Below are 23044 nucleotides of genomic sequence, written 5' to 3'. Positions count from 1 at the left end.
CACAAAGCTTAAATTCATCCTTTGAAATACTTTGAGTTAGCTCTCATTCTGTTAATATGATTCAATTTTACTGAAACATTATTTAAAAATGTTTCAGTACTTTACCTAGTATTCAACTATCTTTAAAAAATAATGCAGTAATATGTAACTATTCCTACAAATTCCTAACATTGAAATTAAACAATGTAGGAAAGAAGACCAACTCACTTGCTACTGTTAGTAACTAAAGCTTGACTATTATACTCACATATAAATTCTTTCATTCCAGGGTCCAAAGTAGTTATCATGGTATCCACTGAATTCTGTAATTAAAACTCTTAATTAACTTTGTTTTGTTTAATGATACAGTCAACTGTCATAGCAAGCATGTAAGCCCAAGGGCAATCTGTTACAGTACAAGGTTTGCAATAGATAATTTCTTTTAAAATAATATTATTGATATGGGTAGGACTTGAAGTTTGTTAGTGATAGTATGAATTCATTACAGTGAGAATACATGTTTGCTTTAGTGAGAGTTGACTGTATTCAAATGATAATACAAATAATATAATTATTTGACTATATAACTAACTAGAACTGAACTGCTTGAAATTACAGTATATTAAATTAAACATAGGTTGGAGATTCCAAAGGTGGTTGTTTTTTAGAAAATGTCTGAGCAACTAAGGCTATGAGGAGCTATTGTGTATTATTATGTCTATAAATTGCATATGTTCTTCTTGCTGGTATGCCTGTTTTGTGGAAAAAACAATTTCTGAGTGGAAAAATTCTGCAACCTCCATATGAGGGAGATCTCAACTTAAGCCTAGAATGCAAACATAATTCTGGAATCCAAGCAAAAGAGTGCAAAATGCTATATTGTTACCAATTTCAGACACAAATACTAGGTCTTGATTTTTGGTATGACCTGCTATTAAATGCAGTGTTCAATTTTGCGATAACCATTTTCCCTACTCATGATTAAATAATTCTTGAAAGAATTATTTAAGGAACTCAAAAAAAAAAAAAAAAAAAAAAAAAAAAAAAGAGAGAGAGGGAGAGAGAGAGAGGGGGGGGGGGGCATCCTAGAATAACTGGATAGATAATATAAAAAAATAGATGGGTGTTTTTTTTTACAGAGCTGAAATCTAAGTGTCAATCAAGGACTGTGTGGAAGATTTCTGCGAGGAATATTTCCTGATATCTACTTGACAGTCCTTTGTGGACTATGGGAAGAAGAGAAGTCACTCAATCTTTACTGAAAAGCAGTGGAAAGTACATCCAAAAACTGCATTCCGTGTTCCATTTAGAGAACAAATGCAATCATTGCTGCAGTCAAAACAACTTTTTTTTCCGCTCTTTTCTGACTCCCAATCAACAAAAGGTTCCAAAGCTATAGTCCATTAGTGCTGCTGTGAGGGGATAGAAATTTTTTTTTTCTAATTATTATATTTTTCTTTTTCTGTCTTATTATTATTATTATTTTTTTTTTTTGTACAATCTGGAAAACTTGCTCTGGAGACCAAGCACAGAACTTTTTTAAGCCACTTCATGTCAATTCAATAAACAAGGAAGTGATCTCACAATCACTTCCTTGCTTATTGAATTGACATGAAGATCACTTGAGGACAAGCAAAAACATGCATGCCCATGGCGGAAAAATCAAACCCACAGCCAGCTGGTTACAGTGATGGGCTGTGGGAACTCAGCCAACTAGGTTAGTCTATTTGGCCAATTGGTTAATTGCAGATAAAGCTTCCAGATTTGCCATAACAGATGTGACCTTAACTCCAACTCTAAAATAGGTTAGAATTAAAATTGTAATTTTACAGAAAAACCAACGTTAGCTCTAAAAGTTGCCACTAGGACGATACATGGAACTGTAATACCATGAGGTAATTCAAAATGTCACAAAAGGAAGGTACACATGGTGCGCTGTGTGATTACACAACAACATGTTTGACATGCTGTCCTCCCTAAAGATACCATACACTGATAATGTCACAAATTTTGAAGAATCAGTTATTTCACCAGTCCAAGAGTTATCATAACTAAGATTTGAAGGAAACAATTTATTTGGCTTGGTCACATCAGAAGATCTAATGGCCTCCCAATGCAAGCTCTTGAATGATACATCCAAAAACTCCAATTTCAGCATGTTGGCAACATGGTGAAATCACAAAATCACATGCTCAACCACAGAACGTAGAGTTTCACTTGAAATGTTGTGGATATGGCATGTAATGCTGGTCTGGAGGTCCTAAGTCATAAAATGAGATCACAAGTGTGTCTGCATTTCAACAGGGAACATATTCCTTTCAGTATCCTGGATGTAGTGTTGGTCTGCAAAGAAGGCCATTCCTACAAGTCTTTCATAGTTGTTTGGTTTGGGCTTAATGAACAGTACATCACTGAGTTTCCTCATAAAGATAATTCAATTTGCCTTGCAGAAGTTCCATCTCATCAGTAAGGTTAACAGGACTCACAGGCCTACAAAGCTGGGAAGTGTTTGTCGAGTTACAGGGACTGGCATCAGTCCGTCAGTAGTGTCAAAACATAAATCAGAATTGGTGTCAATATTCCAGTGTCCAGAATGGAAGATGCTTAGCTGCTAAAGAAAAGTTGCAAATTATTAATATCTACCATATACCAGGGCCTTTTATATTAATCACTATTCTTATATTACCACTGTGTATGGTAACTATTAAATCATCTGTATATATTGTGAGGTGGTCATGTACGGGTAAAACTGACTGTGGGCATGATGTACTGGGAAGTTTATAAACATTTATTATTTTAAGTTATTGCTGATATATATCATGGGTTTGTTCTAGTTCCTGTGAGCAGAGTGATATTCCAGTGATAGTGTTTCTTGCATGTGTGGCACATTCATACATTTTATGGGATATTACAATAACTATGTCAATGCTCTCTTTCAGAGAAGCAGTTTTCCCCAAACCTGGCATTTACTATATCTTAAACCTTCCATGTTCAGCTGTAGTACTTAGACTGCTGAACCTATGTGAACTGTTGTAGATGTTGATGGAGGTGAGCACAGAGTTGACATATGTTCTGCTCTCAATTGACAGGAATCCACAGCATAAGGAAGCAACTCTGTTCCCTTTCTAACATTTTTCTCTATACTCTTTTAGATCACAAGCTAACTTACTTGCCAGGAATTTTTGACATGCTTTCTTCTTTTCCTTCACTGCCTCTTTAACTTATTGAGTCTATTATGGAGTGTTCTGAATTTTCTATCCTAGCAGACTTCATTACATTACATTTTCCTCTTTGGCTGAATCAAGCTGTTTTCTTCAGTGTCTGTCAATTAATTTCCAATGTTTGGTTCTTGTTGTTACTTATTTCTTCTTGTGTGTTTGAGCCTACAGTTCACTCCTGAAAAATGCTAAACTTTGATTTGTTTTAAAACTTTTTTACATACTTTTCTTTTTAATATGATAATGAATTTGATCTTGCACTAAAATAAATGGTGATCACTTCCAATTTCAAATCCCCTGCATGCTCCTGTGTTTTGAATCCATGGGAAAACATTGCTATCAACGATAACATAGTCAATGAGAGTTTTCTTATTTCTTGCATCATCTCTTCATATATAACATCTCTTTATATAATGTTATTGTATATTCCAAAATAAATCCTGTACACATCTGCAGGATTCTTTACTAAATAACTGCTCAACAAACTTGGCATGAAAAATTGGCGATAAAAAGAGAAATTATGAAAATATCAATTGTTCTGAACAGAGTACCGATAGATATAGAACAAGTAAAACACTACTATTAATTTAGACAAAAAATTCAGTGGAGATGAAAAATTAAGTATAAAAGTAGAACAAAAGAATAAGAAAAGCTGGTATTGGGTAATCAACTTAATAAATTTATATTAAATAAGAAAAATTAGTCAAAACGCTAAACTAAAGTATACAAGAGAGAATTCAAACCAATGTTAACTTATAAATTACAAGAAACTGGATTTTAATTGGTTATTACTATTATTATTCAAGACATCCAGGGAGTCAAGGACTCATTGAGGTAGGTTTTATGATGGTGGTCTGAAATGTTCTTGGCCTAACAATGAAAAAACAAATTTATAATTTCAAAATTATTTTTATTTTTCAACACAATCACTCTAGATTGTGTTGAAAAATAAAAATGTTGAAAGACTAATACATTTATTCCAGCAATGCTCCAGTGCTATTATCCTACCCTTGTAGTGATTCTCAGTAAGATCTGCAAAATATCCCTGTACAGCTGCAATCACCTCTTGATTCGAAGAAAAACTATGACAAGCAAGAAAGAGTTTTAGTTTTGGGAAAAGATAGAAGTTAGAGGGAGCCAAATCTGGAAAATAGGGTGGATGTTCCAACAATTCATAGTGCAGATCCCTTAATTTTCCCATTGCCAAAACACCTTTGTGGGCAGGTGCATTGTCCTGATGAAAGATGATTTTTTCTTCTGCAAACTAGGTCTTTTTGCACGAATTTTTTTGTCTGGTCATTAAAAGATCGGAATAATATTCTCCGGTTATTGTTTTACCCTTTTTAAGATAATTAATAGACAAAATGCCTTTAGCATCATAAAACACCGATGCCATGACCTTTACTGCTGATGGAACCAACTTTGTCTTCTTTGGCACTGAACTTCTGTCCGCTGTTTTGACTGCTGTTGTTTGGATCCTGGTGTGTAATGGTGAATCCAAGTCTCATCCCTGGGATGAGACTTGGATTCACCTAGTAATAAATTGACGCACAAAATCAGTTTTATTCTTGTTAAAATGCTCCAAGCACTGTTCAGACATTTTCATGCGAGTGCATTTTTGATCTGCTGTGAGAAAGCGCAGCACCCATCTTGCGCAAAGTTTTTTCATTTGCAATTCTTCATGAAAAAAATATCCTACACACGTTCTTTTGAAATGCATATAGTCTCAGCAATTTCACGCACTTTGACTTGCTGGTCATCCAATACCATATCATACACTTAATCAATGATTTCTGGTGTTGTTACACTTTTTGGATGTCCTTCACGTGGATCACCTTCAAGGCTGGTACAGCCACATTTAAACTAGGCAGCCCATTTCTTAATTGTTGAAAATGAAGGAGAAGAGTGCCCATAAACATTTATGAACTTCGAATGAATTTCTTTTGGCATTAAACCTTCTTTTACAAAGAATTTTATAACCGCATGATACTAAATTTTATCCATTTCAAGGGATACAGACAACACATTTGCTTCAGACTGCTGTATAAAACAAACTATTTGATAAAATGACTTGCAGTTTCACACGGATGCTTATGACAGATGTACCAACTTAGAAAAAAAAAAAAAATCTTGCCGATAATGTTGCAATCTATGGTTGAGGCCAAGAACTTTTCAGACCACTCTTGTATATCACTCACACCAGCTGTCATGCCTTCTCTTAAACTCATTCACACCAGATGTGCTCACTACTGCAAACAGGGAAACTGTTCTGAAAGAAAATCTAGGTTTTAATGCTTTCTTAACTGCACACAAACTTAACCTCACAGATTCCCCCTTGTGTTCTACACACCTTCCATGTAATAAAATATTTCATCAGATGCTATTCTATAACAGCCATTCAGAAGTTTATAGACTTCTATTACATCACCCCCCTCTTTCTCCTGTTTACACTATAGCTCCCAATTCCAATTGTCTCTTAAGTTTCCATAATCACCAGTCTTGTAGTTCCACATACATCCCTTCTTTAGAGGAAGTGCTCATGTGACTGGCTGTAACCCATGCGATTACTTCATGATCACTCTCTCTCCAACTAGGGGAAGATGAGACACTTCACTCACAATCACATTCTCTGATGATATCCCTCAAGAAGTCAGGAAATTTGTTCTCCTTATTCGCTGATGCTATCTCTTCATTCCAATCAATATTGCTATAATTGAAATCATCCATAATGATCACCCTTTGCTTGCTCACTAAGCCAAGTTGCCTATAGATTTCTTTGTGTCCACCTTCTACGTTCCCTGGCCTCTAGCAATGCCCCACCAAATATCTCATTCTATCAACCTTCACTTCACACCATACTGGTATAATAATATTAAATTAACAATTTCATTAATACTAATTTCAAAAGTCTAAAGGCATTAATTGTAATATAATAATACTAGAATGTCACCAATAATTATCTATAAACAATATAGTTTATAGACTTCTATCACATCACCCCCCTTTTCTCCTGTTTACCAGTGTTCTGGAGTCAATATAACAATTTGTCCTTGTAACCTATATTTCATAATCCTGATATCTTTGTTACTCCTCTTTGCACCCTTTCCACAGCTTCTTTATTCCCTTCGAACCAGAAGACCAAATCTGTGCATGCACAGTAGTCTGGGTGCAGTCATATCAAGGCCTTGTAAAGAGGCAAAATAACTTCCTTATTCTCACATGTCAATATTCATTTCAACATCGCAATTATCCTCTGATTTCTAGCCACCATAACTCCAAGATTCTTAGCCTCATCAATTTTTTGTAACATAATCACACCAATGTAATATGCCATTGGAAATCTCATCATGTCAAAATGCATGACTTTACACTTACTAACATTGAATTGACAGCCATTATCATTTGCCAGTATAAGCTTATTTAAATCTTTCTTCAAGTACTGTATATCAGTGCACATTGACAAAATAAAAAACAGAAGGAAACACTGACCAGTTTCACCACCAAGGGATATATTTTCTTCAGGGTAAATAAACCTAAAGTTGACAAGAAAAAATACAGAAGCCATCAGAGGGGGGGGGGGAAAACCATTACAATTTTAACAATTTAAGCATGATTACATCTGGAATGCATCACCTGTTTGGAGATGATTAACTGCAAAAAATGAAAAGTCAAAACTCATTTCAGCAGCAGAACAATAGACAGCATACACTTAAATTGTAAGTCAGCAGTTAGAAATGAAAGAGGCACAGTGTTATATACGTATCTTATTAATTATATTTGTCTTAACTCTCTTTTCATTAATTCTTGCTTTTACAGTATTTTGTCCTATTTAAACCCCTCTACTACTACTACTACAATCTGCTTTAGCTAAACTCTATCCTCTCTGTGGTCACTCCTTCTATTGGATATGTGTGCAAATCTCAGCAAACAAAGAGAATGTCTTGGGTTTGAGCCAAATTTTCTTGGATGCAAATCTGGAATTAACTCCTTTTTAGAATTAAGAAAAATTTGTTTGTTAAAAATGCGTCATCTTATTTCCTATACAAGAGAAGCCTCCTTGTCAGAGAGTTAACAACCAGACTAACATATGACTCTGAAATTTAGCTATTAATATACCCAATTTCAAACCCTCAATGAACTTGTTCTAAATACAGTCGGGGCTAATCCCCTGCGTTTGAATTCGTACAGGCTCTAACCTTAATGAGTGGTACATTGATTCAGAGATCAGGCAATTTTATAAGGTAAAGAAAACAGGAATGTTTATTCATTCTTTAGTAGAGTTACACTTGCATGTAACGCTATTTAATCAGACAAATTCTCACCACAATCAACACCTCACATTTAAAAGACAATACTGATTTAAGATTGTCCTACTCTCATTCATTTAACACATTATGCAAGAGATTATTACATTCATTCTAAGGCTATTAGTCTATGACATGCCTCAACAATTCAATATCAAACTCTACTACAACACACCTCTAGAATTACAACAATTAGCTAGTGGATTAAATACTAGTCCTGCTACCAGTTAATAAGTCCTATCACATAATATGTGAGACATTTTTCTACACTCTAGCTTTGTTAAGAATACAATGGAACTAGAACTAGCCTGTTGTCTTCGGATACGACCAACTAGTGATTACATTCACGAATCACCTTCTTGCCGATGTGGGCGAAACTGCTCTGCCTGGATAGGTCCTCGTGGTTCGGCATGAAACTTCGATCCTCGCTGACAGTCTAGCTGCACCGTTGTTATGCCTGGACTGGAACGCTACCTCGCCGCATAGCCACCACTGACCATTGTTCTTCCCGGCCGCTCGAACGACTTCCACTGGTACCCAAAAACCAAAAAGGAGAAGAAGCAAAAAAAGCCTCGAGTTCACGCCGCCCAACTTCTTATATCCTCGTGTAGCTGCTCTCCCTACTACGTCACCGACTCCTCATGGCACCTAAGCCTTTTGCACTCGGTACTATCTTCTCCTCATTACGATTTTGCAGTGGATATCTTGCACGCACTTGGGACCTCGCACACGCGACTGCCTTGGGTTATGCCTTTAAGCCGATTATTTCACTGTGAACCTGGAGCTAACCTTTCCTGTTCCATTACAATTCTCACTAAATTTCAATTTTTGTCTTTTATTCACAGGACAGTTAACAATATAAAAAAATTTTAGAAGAATTTACAAAACAAAGGACTAATACATTATTAACAGTTTCATTTATACCCATATACAAGTACTTCTTTGGGAAATTTTGGTATCCTAGTTAAATCCCGGATGAAATGTTTTATGACAAATTAAACCTTTCATTTAAGATTTAACAACAGGAAGATAATGTGATATAAAATCAGAGCGTACACTATCTCTGCTCTTATTCGTCATTAATATGGATCACATCCTTAAAAGAAAGTAGCATTAGGCCTGATATCAAACTTTGGTGTTAATTCCAACATTTTACTTTATGCAAATGATGTTATACTATTAAATAAATTAACTAAATTGAACAATACTAACACATTTAGCATGAAAACTGTCAATATAAAGATAGGCTAGAACATGGAAACCATCAGAAGCATTATAATTGGATCTATAAAACAAGTAAAATATTTTAAGTTAGTTAGGCACAAACTTTTAGCAAAGATGGCAAATTAAATACAGAAATACACATAATAAACATAACTCTCATTTTGTATGAAGGAAAGTGGAGTTAAACCCGATATCAAAATTGGAGATTTCAATCTCAGCTCTGCACTTTTATGTAAATCATATACTCCTAAATAAATACAGTACAAGTCTGCAGGATTCTTTAGCAAAATTGAATAACTGCTGTAATAAATCTTGTATGAAAATCAACAATAAAAAAGCAATGAAAACAGACAAAGTAAAATATTTCAGCTATTCAGTCACAATTTTTAGTGAAGATGGCATGTTTGATTTCATATTTGAACTTCAAATATGAAAGACTATTCATGGAATCAGCCTCAGCCCTTAGGAACATGCCAAACCTCAACAAATTTGGATGCATGAGACTGCCCCAAATTTGGGAAACATTTATCAGAAGAACTTCAGCCCAAAGGCCAAGAACTACCAATATAGCCTGCCAGGAGGCACCATCAGGACTTTAGGAAAACGTTAGCTTCCTAGCTTCGGTTCTCATTTGCTGTTATGTAGTACTTGTGTGCACGTGTCTTTGTATTAAGTTCCCAAGAAGATGGCAACGTGACGTTTGCCAAAATATCGGAAAGTATATATTAAAGTTTATTTAATTTATATTTCTAGTATACGCTGTCAATTCCTTAATTATTAGTTATCAGTAAAATCATTAAATGAAATTTCAGAACAATATAATATGAGAATATCAAAAGTAAAAACAAAAATGACTTTTTATTCTTTTTTCTTTTTAAGAAAAAATAATGACTGAAAGGAGAAAACCTAATAAGAAGTAAAACAGATAGATAATAAAATATTAGAATAAGTCAATATTTTCAAATACCTGGGATCTAACTTATCATATGAAGATGAAAAAAATACATTAAAATAAAATAAAATACATGAAAAGAAAGACATTAAAATATCAGATTTTGTTAAACCATCCCTGGTACAAAAACAAACCAGAATCAGACCATATGACATTCTGTCTAAACCAACTTTATTACATGGAAGTGAAACATGATTCATAAAAAAGAAGAATGAAGGATTCAAACAGAAGGGATGAAATTTCTCAAAAAAAAAAAAAGCTGGATATATCAAGTGAGACCATAAAACAAATGAAGAAATTTTACAATCCTTGAATACAAAATCAATTAATTACTATATAAGTAAATATAGACAAAAATGGTTAGAACATCTAAATCAAATGGATAATAGCAGACTAACAAAAATACTATATGGATATTAAATAAATGGAAAAAGAAGAATTGAAAAACCAAGAACGCAATGGAATGAGACAGGTCACTTGACCTAAAAATCCATGATAGGAAGAACAACAAAACAATCCTGAAGATTTGCACTGGATGTGTCCAGAAGTACATTATCATCATCTGCATAAAGCAAAGAACTAAGACTGATATCTCCAATTCTAATATCAGGTTTAATGCCATCATTTTCTTTTATAATGCAATCCATATAGCTGATGAATAAGAGTGGAGATAATGTGCATCCTTGTTTAACTCTTGATGTTGCATCAAACCATCTTCTGCATTTCCTTCAATTCTAACTGCTGACTTAAAACTTCAATATAGACTGTACTGTATAATGTTCCATTTACCAAATATAATTGTAGTGTTTTGAAAAGCCTTTCTCTCGGCATCTTGTCATATGCCTTTTCCATATCCACAAAACTTTACTCTGCAAAGTAAAAATCATCTTGACAACCTCTATTTGGCCTGAATCCAGCTTGTTCTTTCCCAGTTTCTCATGGAGCTGGGAACTCTGTAATAGTAGTATTTCTTAGTAGAGAAATTCCTCTGCAATTCTCAAATGCAGCTTTATTCCTTCCTTTTTTTAGATGAAAACTACGAGAGCTCTACCTGCTGCAATCATCTGGAATTCAATGTTCTGACCAGGCCATCTGAATTATGCAGTGTGTGACCACTGCAAAACTTTTATATTTACATATTTAAGCATTTCTAACTGAATATCATCTACTCCAGCTTCCTTTCCACATTTCAAGTTTTTGATGTCTTTATCTACCTCAAATATGATATGTTTTCCTGTTTGCATTTCTCCTGAAAAATTTCTAATACTGTTCTGTCATGGTTTGTTTTGTTTACCAGTCTTTCCAAGAAATTACTCCAGACATCTAGGATATCCTTATCTAGACTTTTCATGTCACCTTTGATTCCTTTTACAGCACACTTTCTTCCATTTCTAAGATTTTTCAATAGCCTCTGGGAAATTTTGTCACCTTCCTGATATTTATCTTTGATATTCTTACCAGATCTTCTCATGACTTCTGTTTAGATACTTTTACAAATAGTTTAGAATTCTTACATTTTTCTATGTATTCTGTTAGAGCATCTACCGACTTATTTGCTAGGAACTTTCAGTATGCTTCCTTCTTTTCCAGGACTGCTTCTTATTTTTCTATCCTTGCAGACAACTTCCCCACATACCTCCCTCCCTAGCTGAAGCAATCAATTTTTTATTCAGAGCTTTACACTGAGACTCCAAGGTTTACTTGTTTTCAAACTGTTTCAGTTTGAAAATTCTTTGAAATTCTTCAATAATGTTTGTATAGCTGAGGCTACAGTTCACCTGTAAAAGCTGCACGACTTTCATTTTTTTAAAAAATATTTTATATACTGTTCTTTTCAATGTAATATTCATTTTTGTCTTACTTAAACTAAGTGATGGTTACTTTCAGTTTCAAATCCTCTGTACACTATTGTATCCTGAACCAGCATGAAGATATCAACAATGACAGTTAATGAAGCTTTTCTTATTTCTTGCATCTTCTCTCTACATGAACTTGTGCACATCTTTATACTGGAACAAGGTGACAGTAATGACTATTCCATATCATGAGCAGATATAGAATCCTTGCTCCTTTCTCTAAATTTTCCCAAAGCATTTTTATATGTCTAGTGGGATTCATTTCCTGCTCTACTGTTTAGATCTTCAACAAGGGCAACTTTTTCCATTTTCTTTATATCTGCTGCAATTTCTCCACTTCTTCCTAAGAACCTTCTGTGGGACCATAGGTACAAATGATAGGAAAGTCAAGTGAACACATTTATATGGAATAAGTCAAAAAAGTAAACCAGCTGTATTTAAGACAGCGTTTAAGCCATTATAACTTATTTATTATTAGAAATAAAAGCACTTCATCAAGACTGGAGACCACAGATATGAGAGTTTGAGAAACATGAGGAAAGTGAAAAAATGGCATAAATGGCAGAATCATATAAAAACAAAGATATTAAGAGGAACTTTCTCAATATTCTTGTTTCAGAAATATGTGAGCAGAACTAATCTCAGGTGGTAAATGGCCACTTAAATAAAACAGGAGAGGAAAGATTTGCAAAATAAGTGTTTTTTGCAAGGATGGTAAAAGAAAAAAGACCCAGAGGAAGACCAAGATCTAGGTGGACTAATTCAGTAAGAAGTGTTACAGAAGACTAAAATATAAGATGCTGAACAGTTTTAGTACTGACTGACTGATAACAGATTAATCTAGTGAAAAATTGTCAACAGAAACTTAATAATGAAGTATTTTTCACATAGTACTATCATAATGTTCTGTACATCCCCTGAGGTTAACATCACAAATTTGATAATGATCTTATTTCATATACATCGAATAAATTTATATGGTACGATAAAGAGCCAAGAGGCTATTTTTCCGGCAGTGTAAATTAAGTTAAGGGGATTTATTATCCCCTTAACTTAAAATTTATATGGTATAAGAGACATATAAAGAAAAAATATTTAGCCATAAATATGTGAAGGAATGAAAGAAAAAAAAAAGAAAAAAATTTAATAATACATTTTTTGTTGAATTGATTTTGTAATTCAACAAGTATGCTATTTAGGGTCATTATGTCCAGCTTTTGCGACTTACCCCCTCTCATCCTGGCATTTCATCACCAGGTTGGTGAGAAAGATATACAAAGATTTCCCTTTAAAATGTGAATTTAAATTTATTTTTATTTCTGCCACTGAACTACTGACATTTGCTGAAAAACAAGAAAAAATTATCTAAATAGACAGTTAATTTTCATGGAACTTGTATAGGTAAACTATAGTAAGCAAACAGATAAGGTAAATAAGTTGTTAGTGACCAAGAGATCAGCATAACTTTTCTCCGAGAAACAAGTTATTTGAATCTGACAATGGGTATGGATGTTTTGTGAATATCTTTAGAAGTATGAAATATATTTCACTGCCTGGTGCAAGGCCACCATGCTGCTTATTAGAGTGCTGTAAAGGCATCAAAAATGTTCCATTTTTGGTCTTCATAATAGGGTTTCTGGTTTATCTAACTCTTAGCTCAAGCATAATACTAATAATAATGTATTATAGGCTAAACTACCTTGTATGAGTCCATTATAAAAAAAGAACACTGCAAAAGTTATGTTTTCATTTTTTCTTCTATTTCTTAAAGTATAGCAAGTCCTAAATTTTCATTTTTCTTCACCATTAAGTAACTCCCCTCCCCTCTTCCAAGGCTGCATATATGAATTTCTTTATTCCATAAATCAATATGTTTTCCCTTCCACTATCTCCTGTGACTTTATACTCTCCAGTCAATCTTACATCATTCACCATGTGAGAATAGGCTATCCATTATGAAGTGTATGTTAATATTTAGAAGTCTTCACATTCTCACACCCTTGTAGGCTGCACCATTTTGTTAATATTTAGAATGTGAGATTGCTATACTTTAATAAGTGTGCAAGCTTGTTCTGCTCCACAAATGTTATTCCCCATCTATGTCCAATCTATATTTAAAGACAGTTATGGAGTAAAAATAGCAGTATACTCAATTTTATTATTTGTTGGTAAGAATGTTCCAGATTCGATGAATCTGTGATAGTGCACTGACTTCAGGATCAGCATGTTGCATTCTAAATAATGAAGCTCACTTATATAAAATTTCAAAATATTATTTTAAACATATATTTATGTACAACAGATATTAACTACAAGAAACAATTAAATGACAATTTTTTTAAACATAAATAATAAATAAGCTGAATAATTTTCTCTCATATTCTATTTCATATTTAGAGACGAAACAAGATATTTCTACAAACACAAACTGAAAATAGCATTTTAGTTAAACATATATAATCTCACTTGGCCATATAGAAGCTTCTTTTAATACATCTATCTTTTAATTATCTGAAACAGACATAAAGAAAGAGTCTCACAAACAACAAGAAATAGATTACTAGAGCAGTTCCGCACGCAATTCCAATTCTAGAACTCTCACTGTAGATTCTAGATTACTCCTGGTTTAATTAGCTATACAGTTCCTTATCCTCAGAAAGTAATTCTAAATGCATACAAAACTTCTCCAACATTCTTTTGAATTTAACTCCACAGTTCATTTAAACTTCTGCCGCTTTGTTCTTCTACTTGCCTTTTTTTTTACTTTCCCACCTTCCCTGTTACCAAATGATAGCGCTCCTGCTTGCCTCTTTTTTTATTTTCCCCTCTGCTCATGTTACCAAATGACAGCTCTTATACAAAATAAATTACCAGCCAATGTGCATGTCTCTTCCTGAGATCCGAAGCAAAACTCCACGTCACACAGCTACCATTATCTCAGAATTTGTGTCACAGTAATAGTGACATACGAACATTACAGCAAACAACATAATTTATAATATACATTCAACATTTCTCTACAATTAAATTATTTTATATCACCACCGTTTAACCACATGACAGTTATAATAATACCAAGCATACAATTACAATACTGAATAACAAATCACATAACAATCCATATTTCTCATTAAATAAAATTCTCACCAAACATATAACTTGTAAAAAAAACAAACATAAGAAACAAAACACTTATGTAAGATTTTTACATGTATCCCAATATGAATGACACCAAATGCTATGTTAGAGTTTACACAGGTGCAAGTTTGATTTCTTTTTGAATCTCATTTCATTTTAATAAGAAAAATCAATGTAATTATTCTGTCCAACTATAAAGATTTCTGGAAATACATTTCAAAACCTAACTGCTAAATTCTTTTTCATGCAGCAATGAACTTTTTGGCACTAAATTCCATCTGTTTCAGTTTAGCTACCAGATTCTCATGTGGCAGTCTATCAAAAGTCTTTCAAAAATCCAAGTACACCACTGTGTATGCATCTCCTTTATTGAATGAGTTTGTCACCTTGTTGTAATACATAAGCAGTTAGCTAAAACATGACTACCCCCCCCCCCCTAACAAACCCATGCTGATCATCAATCACAGCTGTCCACCTAAGCTCACTCATATTCCTCAGCAGCAAGACTGCGCTGAGGAATAACATGGGTGAGCTTAGGTGAACAGCTATGATTGTAAATGATTTTGTAAATTTCTTGTATAGGTAAATATGACCTCTCCATTGCTTCTGCCTTAGTATCACCACTTCTGGGTCTGCCTCCCACTGACAAGACCTCAATAAAAGTCGAAACCGGTCTGGGTAGTGGCCCTTCCCTTAATGCATAGCATTATACATGTCTGCAAGGAGATAGGCTTTGCATTATTGGAGATACTAAGACAAGAAGTGATAAAAGCTTGGTCCACCTTTGCTACAAGTTGCCAACAGATGTACCACCTTGCCTCAGTCCAGAAGATATTTTCAGGCGCAAACTTTGTTTGCCTACACTTGGATAAAGGATTAAACCAAATTTATTATTGTAAATGATTTCATATGCAGACTGTGTGGAGAAATGGTGTGCAGAATGTTGGGTGCATGAAGTGATATGTACTTGCAAGTTGGAATTTGCTGCAAGTGGTCAATGGAGATGATGGAATGATGGAGGTCAGAGTTGAAGTTTAAGGGACACTGCTAAGGCAGTTATAAGATTAAATCATTACTTCAGATAACTGCAAGGTTCAAGAGAACACTAACTTGTAGGAATAAAGAAGCGATTTCTCACTTTACAACTCACTTTACACTTCACTAACCACGTCTGGACTGTTTTGCTCATATATGGCCACCTGGGTTCTGTGGAATCAAAAAGATCCAGCAGAAACCCACATTGAAGAGATTTGGTTGTCAAAGTTACAAGAGGAGATATGAAAGATTACAAGTTGAGGGAATCTTACAATATAGATACATGTCCCATTTTGCAGCTCATGGTAGGTGGAGGGAAAACTCAATTTCATCCCTGGAAGCTGAGTAAGGGTGGTTAGGACATGCAAAGTCCAGGTTGTTTTGATGGTGTGTAGTGAATGTGTAGAAGGACTAACACATTGATATTATGTGTTTTCAGTGAATGTGTTCAAAAGGTGCCTATATGATAGGCACATAAGATCCTTTCTATATTGCTTACTACCTATCTCAAAGAGTCCTTAGATTTTGGGATAGCACTCCTCCATATACAACCTGCTGATATCTGTCTGACAGCCAATCAGCTATCCAACTTACTAGTCTGTTATCTAAATTCCACCTGTTTCAGTTTAACTACCAGATTCTCATGTGGCAGTCTATCAAAAGCCTTTCAAAAATCCAAGTACACCACTGTATATGCATCTCCTTTATTGAGCGAGTTTGTCACCTTGTTGCAATACATAAGCAGTTAGCTAAAACATGACCCCCCTCCCCAACAAACCCATGCTGACCATCAATGAAGAATACTGTTATTATCAGCCCACTTTTGAATCCTAGTCCTCACCAACTTCTTTAATATCTCAATAACAACCTCAAACAGATTGGTCTATACACTCCAGCTTCACCATGAGGATGAAATACACTGATAAACTGATCAATGAATAATTCAACTATATCCTCCACATTGGTTACCTATCTACCAGTGTCATCCTTCCATAGTAATTTTTCCTTCTACTTGCCACATATCGAAAGAACCCATGATTTTTCTTAGTTTGATTGGCTAATTTCTTCTCATACTCCACTTCTGCTGCCCTTACCAACTAAGTTACCTTCCTAGTCTGCTCCTTGTACTTCTCACGCAACTGATCATTACCAACATTCATCCATTTTATTCTCCTATTGTGATAGCCATTTCACCTTTGGAACACACACTGATGCAGTTAAATAGCTCTTGATCAAACCATGCAAGATCTATATCCATCCCTCTCAACCCCTCTTCACACTATAGTTCCCAGTTGTCTCTTAAGTTTCCATAATCACCAGTCTTGTAGTTCCACATATCCCTTCCCTATATCCCTTCTTTAGAGAAGTTCTCATGTGACTGGCTGTAACCCATGTGATCACTTCATGATCACTCACTCACTCACTCTCTCTCTCTCTCTCTCTCCCTCCAATCAGGGGAAGATTAGACACTTCACTCACAATCACATCCTCTGATGATATAACCAGATCTAAAATTCTTAACCCTCATATACCCTCCGTTATGTACTGCCTAAAATTGTTGTCCCTCAAGAAGTCAAGAAATTCATTCTCCATATTCCCTGATGCTATCTCTTCATTCCAGTCAATTGCTATAACTAAAATCACCCCAAGTTGTCTATAGATTTCTTTGTGTCCACCTTCTACATTCCCTGGCCTCTAGCAATGCCCCACCAAATATCTCATTCTATCAACCTTCACTTCCCACCATACTGTTATAATAATATTAAATTAACACTTTCATTAATACTAATTTCAAAGTCTAAAGGCATTAATTGCAATATAATAATACTAGAATGTTCACTGCTGATAATATCAATAGGTATCACTAGTCACCAATAATTATCTACTAGTGATTAGTTTAACCAACTGTTATATACACATCTTGTTAAAAAAAAGAATGCAATATCCAAAAAAAAGGTATTCAATGTGAATAAATAGACAAAACAAAGCTAAATGATTTTGTAACAGCCATCACAATTGTGATGAAATAAGAGTTCATTGCATAATACATTTCACATCACATCACATCACAACAAGTTAAAGTTTGCAAGTGACAAGGTTATTGTACTGAAATGACAGCAATTTCAACTGTTCCAGAGAGATACATTGACTATAAGCATATGTACCGAACATGGCATACTGAAATAAGTAATGAACATGCCAAGTGAAATTCAAATCATTAGGACAACAATTCTTTTGGATAAATCTAAGTTCGATCTACATTGTTCAGATGCAATTACACTAGTAAGTATGATGGCATCAATACCACCATATAGAGAATGCTTGCTTATTGTGTGGAGAGATTCACTGCAGGCTATTGGCATAAACTGAACTGATTATATATAAGTGACACAAATGATGCGAATAGGAAATATATTTGAAACACTTATCATGGAAAAAAATCTTAAGACTACATCAAAAGAACTGAAACAGTGAAATGTTGGTGCAGGAATCACAGCAAGTGGCATGAATGTTAGTTGCTATAAACCTAGTTAGTGAACAGCAATTTGAAAGCTTATTGTTTTATTTAAAAAAACAACAACAACATATAATGCACATTTAAAATGGACAGAGCAACATGCCAAGTGGAATTCAGCATGTCAGAAAGCACACTTGGTGAGACTGGATACAGCCAAATTTTAGAGTTTGAAGTTTTTGGAAAAAAAACAAAAACCAACAGCTACAGTGTGACATTATGAAAGCAGAGTTACTGACATAAGTGAACAGTTTGATGTATTTGCAAATTGAATTTCAGCACTAAAAAGCTAGTTTTGTACTGACACTTCCAATGATCTCATCTTCCCCTTACAAATCAGATTCAATGGCCTGCATAGCCAAATAACCTGGTCTGGCTTCAGAGAAACCTAACTAATGCTCTGAGGGATTGTTAAACCTACAGCTGATGATTTTTATATGCTATTATATATCTGAGTGAAATTCAGTTCATTTTCAGCATGCTGTATGTGAATGATTAAACTATTACTAGCATTTTTTCCCCTCCTCCCCAGATCAAAGAATATATGTACATCAATTTGCTACCATGGTCTGGATCTTAATCTCACTGGGCACTGCTGGCATTTGCTGAGCATAACAATATGAGAAAGGGCATCAAGAACAAAAAAGGAAAATCCAGGAATTGATAATATGAGTATGGTGTTATGAATTCAGCATAGATACTGTATGGAATCTGATTTCCAACATGAAGCAAAAACATGTCTCAACAAAGTACTGAGGAAACAACACATAACATAGTCATACCAAACTGCTTATTTTAATTATGGATGTTTGTCTATTACAGTTTGTGACTATAATCACATTTGGCTATATGTTATATTGCTTCAAGTTTTGCAATTTCATGAAAATTACATAAATGCCAATGTCCAGCTCAACTTGGCTATACAATTTGAGTCTGAACACAGGGAAGCTTCCAAGGAATGAAAGGAATGAATAATCCCAACACACAAGGGTGGTGCAAAAACTAGCATGTCTAACAGTTGACCTTTCAGTATCTCTGGAGTGGTGGTGAAGATTATGGAAAAGTTGGTAAGAGATCACATGCAGAAATGGGTTGACAGAGGATCTATACCCTATACCTTGCAATGAACAGCAAGTATTTACTACGAAAAAATCATGTTTGAGTAACTTTCTCACATTTTATAATAATATAACAATTCAGTAAGATAATGGGAATGGATAAACCATGATACTTTTGGACTTTGCTAAAGCTTTTGATAGGATTCAGCATGGAAGGCTGTTACATAAGTTGATATGAGGTTAGATTAAAAACTACTAGTTTGGATAAGAGGATGGCTGGCTGTAGATATAAAAAAAGTGGTGTACGGGAGACAGGAGTCTGAAAGATTTAAGATGAACCAGCGGTGCACTCTAGGGATCAGTCCTTGGCCCATTGTTATACAATCTGTATGTTAATGACATTGGCAACAATTTAACAATAGGCCAAGACCCGATCCCTATCACCACCACCACCACCACCACCACCACTGTCAGGAATGCTACTGTCATGCAATACTTGCAAAATGATTTGAATAGGCTGGAAATGTGAGTATATGAAAATGGCTAATCAGTTCAATGTTAGTGAATGTAATGCTATGCACTTTGGTGTAATGAGATATCCAATGGTGTATTATATTGGCAGGATTTGCTGGAAGAAACTGACACCAGGTAGGAACAGAGATCTTGGAGTTTTAATAGATAGGAAGCTGAAGTTCAAGGTCACATTGCAAAAATTGCAAATACAACTTAAAACGATAATTGCAATGAAACACTGACATGTCAGAATAAGGAAGTCATTTTGCCTCTTTACAAGGCTTTGATATGACATCATCTGGACTACACTACAGTGTGTAGATCTGGTCCAAGGTGATGCAGATACAGTTGAAAAGGTACAAAGGAGAGTGTTAAAGATAACATAGGAATTGTTGAATGTGACTATAAAGAGAGATTGAAAATCTGTAGACTGAGATGCCAGCAGACAGGAGAAAAATGTGCAATATGATAGATAGAGAGAGCTACAAACTTCTCAAGACCATACAAGATACCAGTAGATGGAATTTTAGATTTTATGGAGGGCGAGGTATTACAGGGTAGAAATTTGGTCAGTCCGGGTAGATACCAACCAGGGCTTCTGACATTAGGTCAGAAGTCCTAGTCGGTTCTCTTTCCTTTAAAGGCTATCTGGAGATGGTCTCTCAGTTATACAGCTTTGACCATTTATTCCATTAATGTTTTTTTTTCAGTCTATCACATGATAAACGTTCTATATACTGTAGATTTTTCCTCACTGAATGGATCAACATGACTGAAAGAAAAATTTCTTGTTAATGTGCTACTCCTTATTATGTAACATGATCTTGGATTTTTGAAATTTCCAAAATACAGCTGCTAGATAAAATTTTTGGAAGCTATAATTTTCCACAAATTTAAAATACTTTGGTTCATGTTTAAAACAAAAATGGGCAAAATCAGTTTGTGTATTTTCTGGTAAAAGATATATTTAAATATACAAGTAATGAAGATTCCATAATAAATTACAGTCCACTCTCATTATAACAAACCTGCAGGACCACAGGAATAGCTTGTTATATTAAATTTCTTTTAACAGAACATTGTGCTCATAGGGCTCTGGTCTTTTCAGTAGTTTGCTAAGCGTGTTATAGCAAGAAAGTTTCTCATAGTGATGTTTGCTATTGTGAGAGTCAACTGCAACAGTTGCATTTATTTAAAATATTCAAATACTGGGGGAGTCTTTCTCTGGAGCAAAAAAAAAAAAAAAAAGAAAAAAAAAAAGTCAAAAAGTGAACAGGCAATACAAACAAAGAGGTGTCACAGTTAAAAACCAACACACAAAAGGCAAACTATACATAAAGCAGAAGTGCCTACTTCCCAGATTAATACAAAATACTTTATAATTTTATAAAGTCCAATTAAATTTACATATCAATTTTGTGTATAACTTCAGTATCCACCAAACAAATATTTTCTGCTTTAAATCACCTGAAACCCTGACTATGCTTGAAGAGAATATATTTATAACCATTACATGTTTCATTTTTAATGTTTTAACAAATGTATTTGTGAATATATTTAAGTATATTCATTTCTGAATACCATTGTTGTACTTCCAACGTAAATCTTTCAGCAATTTATGTATTTTTACTTACAAAAATAATAAAAATACATATGTAAGCTTCTTGGATTTTGGAATTTGCACATTTTCATCAGCTTTTCATTCTGGTACCACTTTCATTTCATTTACATAAAGACCAAAATGCATTTTTCATAACCAATTATATCAGCAGTTATTTGTCAAATTAAAAAAAAAAACAATTAAAATTGCTCAACAAATTCCCTCTCAAAGTCTTTAAATATTAAGTGTCATTAAACTCAACTCATCCATTTTCAAGTTATTGGAGAGAGAGAGAAAGAGAGAGGATTAAAGTAATAAGAGATATACACTTGCAAACCTGACTAAAAAATGGTAGTGTAAAAATATTGGAGATAAAGGAGGTTGTTTAAGTTATATAACTTAATATTCTGTAGATATTTTGACAGCCAAAATTCACTGATATGATACTGAATATGACCATTTCCTATTGTGCTGAGTTGCCTTTCATGCATATGACAGAAACATCGATCCTGGCATTGATTCTAGACGTCTACGTTGGTATCCATCAGTAAGTAACCATTGTATATACAAAGCATCTCACCATCACCAAATGGAGGAGGATACAATGCATATATTTCACGTGTCAGAACATTTATTCAGGGTATAAATAGCTGAGACAGGATGAATTTGCTAACCATTCAAGATGCCATCAAATTCACTGGATGTCTTTGTGTGTTCTTTGAACACAAATCTTTAGAGTAAAAGTGTGATGACAGTTTCCATCTAGTACAGTATGAAAGAGCGCTAACTACTGTTTTGACATTTCACAACCTGTTAGTGACAAAAATCATTAAATTGGAGAAAGCATGGGAGATCACAGTAATGAAATGATACAGTAATACAGGAAATTTATTAGTCGTAAAAATTTGAAAATTGCACCTAGTAGTTTTGCGCACCTACAAAGAACTGGTGACTTCATCAATAATAAACAAATTCATGCTAACAAACAAAGTCGCATGGCATACAATAGCTGTCTGCGGTTAACAACAGAAGGTGACTGTTAGCATAGTCAACAATAAGTGATTTCCATGTCACTTGAGTGACATGTGGAAATCGTTGTTGATTGCAGACAGCTAATGCACACCATGTAACTTCATGTTTATTTGTTAGCATGAATTTATTATTTTTTTTTTGTAAGTTTTTCAGCATTTAAACAACTTTAGTTTTTAATATATTTTTGATGTTTATTAAGCCCCAAAAGGTCATCAGTTCTTTGTAGGTGTGCAAAACTAGAAGGTGTAATTTTCAAATTTTAACAACTAATAAATTTACTTGTTATTACTGCACATTCTTTAGTCGTAAAACATTCTCTTTAAAAATTAAATACTTCAAATTTCAAAACTCAGAGCACTGAATTCGTACAGTGCTGTACAAATTGCATTGCTGAACAGGTGATTAGCTATACATTAACTGCTCAACAATATAAGTATTCAAACAGATTTCCAAAACAGGATTGAAGGTCATCATCAGAACTGCAAAGAAAGCACTTGTATGCAAGACAACCCCAAACTGATATTAAATTAATAATTTAATATTAAATTCATTTTAATTTAATAATGTGTGTGCGTGCATGCACACGTTATACTTTTTAAATTTTGTTTTTTTATTTTAAT

At 34.2% G+C, this 23044-nt stretch overlaps 1 protein-coding gene across 1 annotated transcript in view; it reads right to left on the bottom strand.

The window, feature by feature from the left end:
- Positions 1 to 23044, bottom strand: part of LOC150099733 (protein PRRC1-like) — a 160763-nt gene that overhangs the window by 54887 nt on the left and 82832 nt on the right. Inside the window, exon 5 of the mRNA XM_090403998.1 lies at positions 248 to 302. Coding sequence (XP_090260124.1) covers positions 248 to 302 — 55 coding nt within the window. The remainder of the gene's footprint in view (positions 1 to 247; positions 303 to 23044) is intronic.

This window comes from Typopeltis vanoorti, chromosome 14 (assembly GCF_054136105.1).
Source record: "Typopeltis vanoorti isolate ZY-2024b chromosome 14, IOZ_Tvanoo_1.0, whole genome shotgun sequence".
Classification (NCBI taxonomy): domain Eukaryota; kingdom Metazoa; phylum Arthropoda; class Arachnida; order Uropygi; family Thelyphonidae; genus Typopeltis; species Typopeltis vanoorti.
Note: the sequence above shows the minus strand (reverse complement) of the source record. Positions and strands in the feature narration are given on the sequence as shown.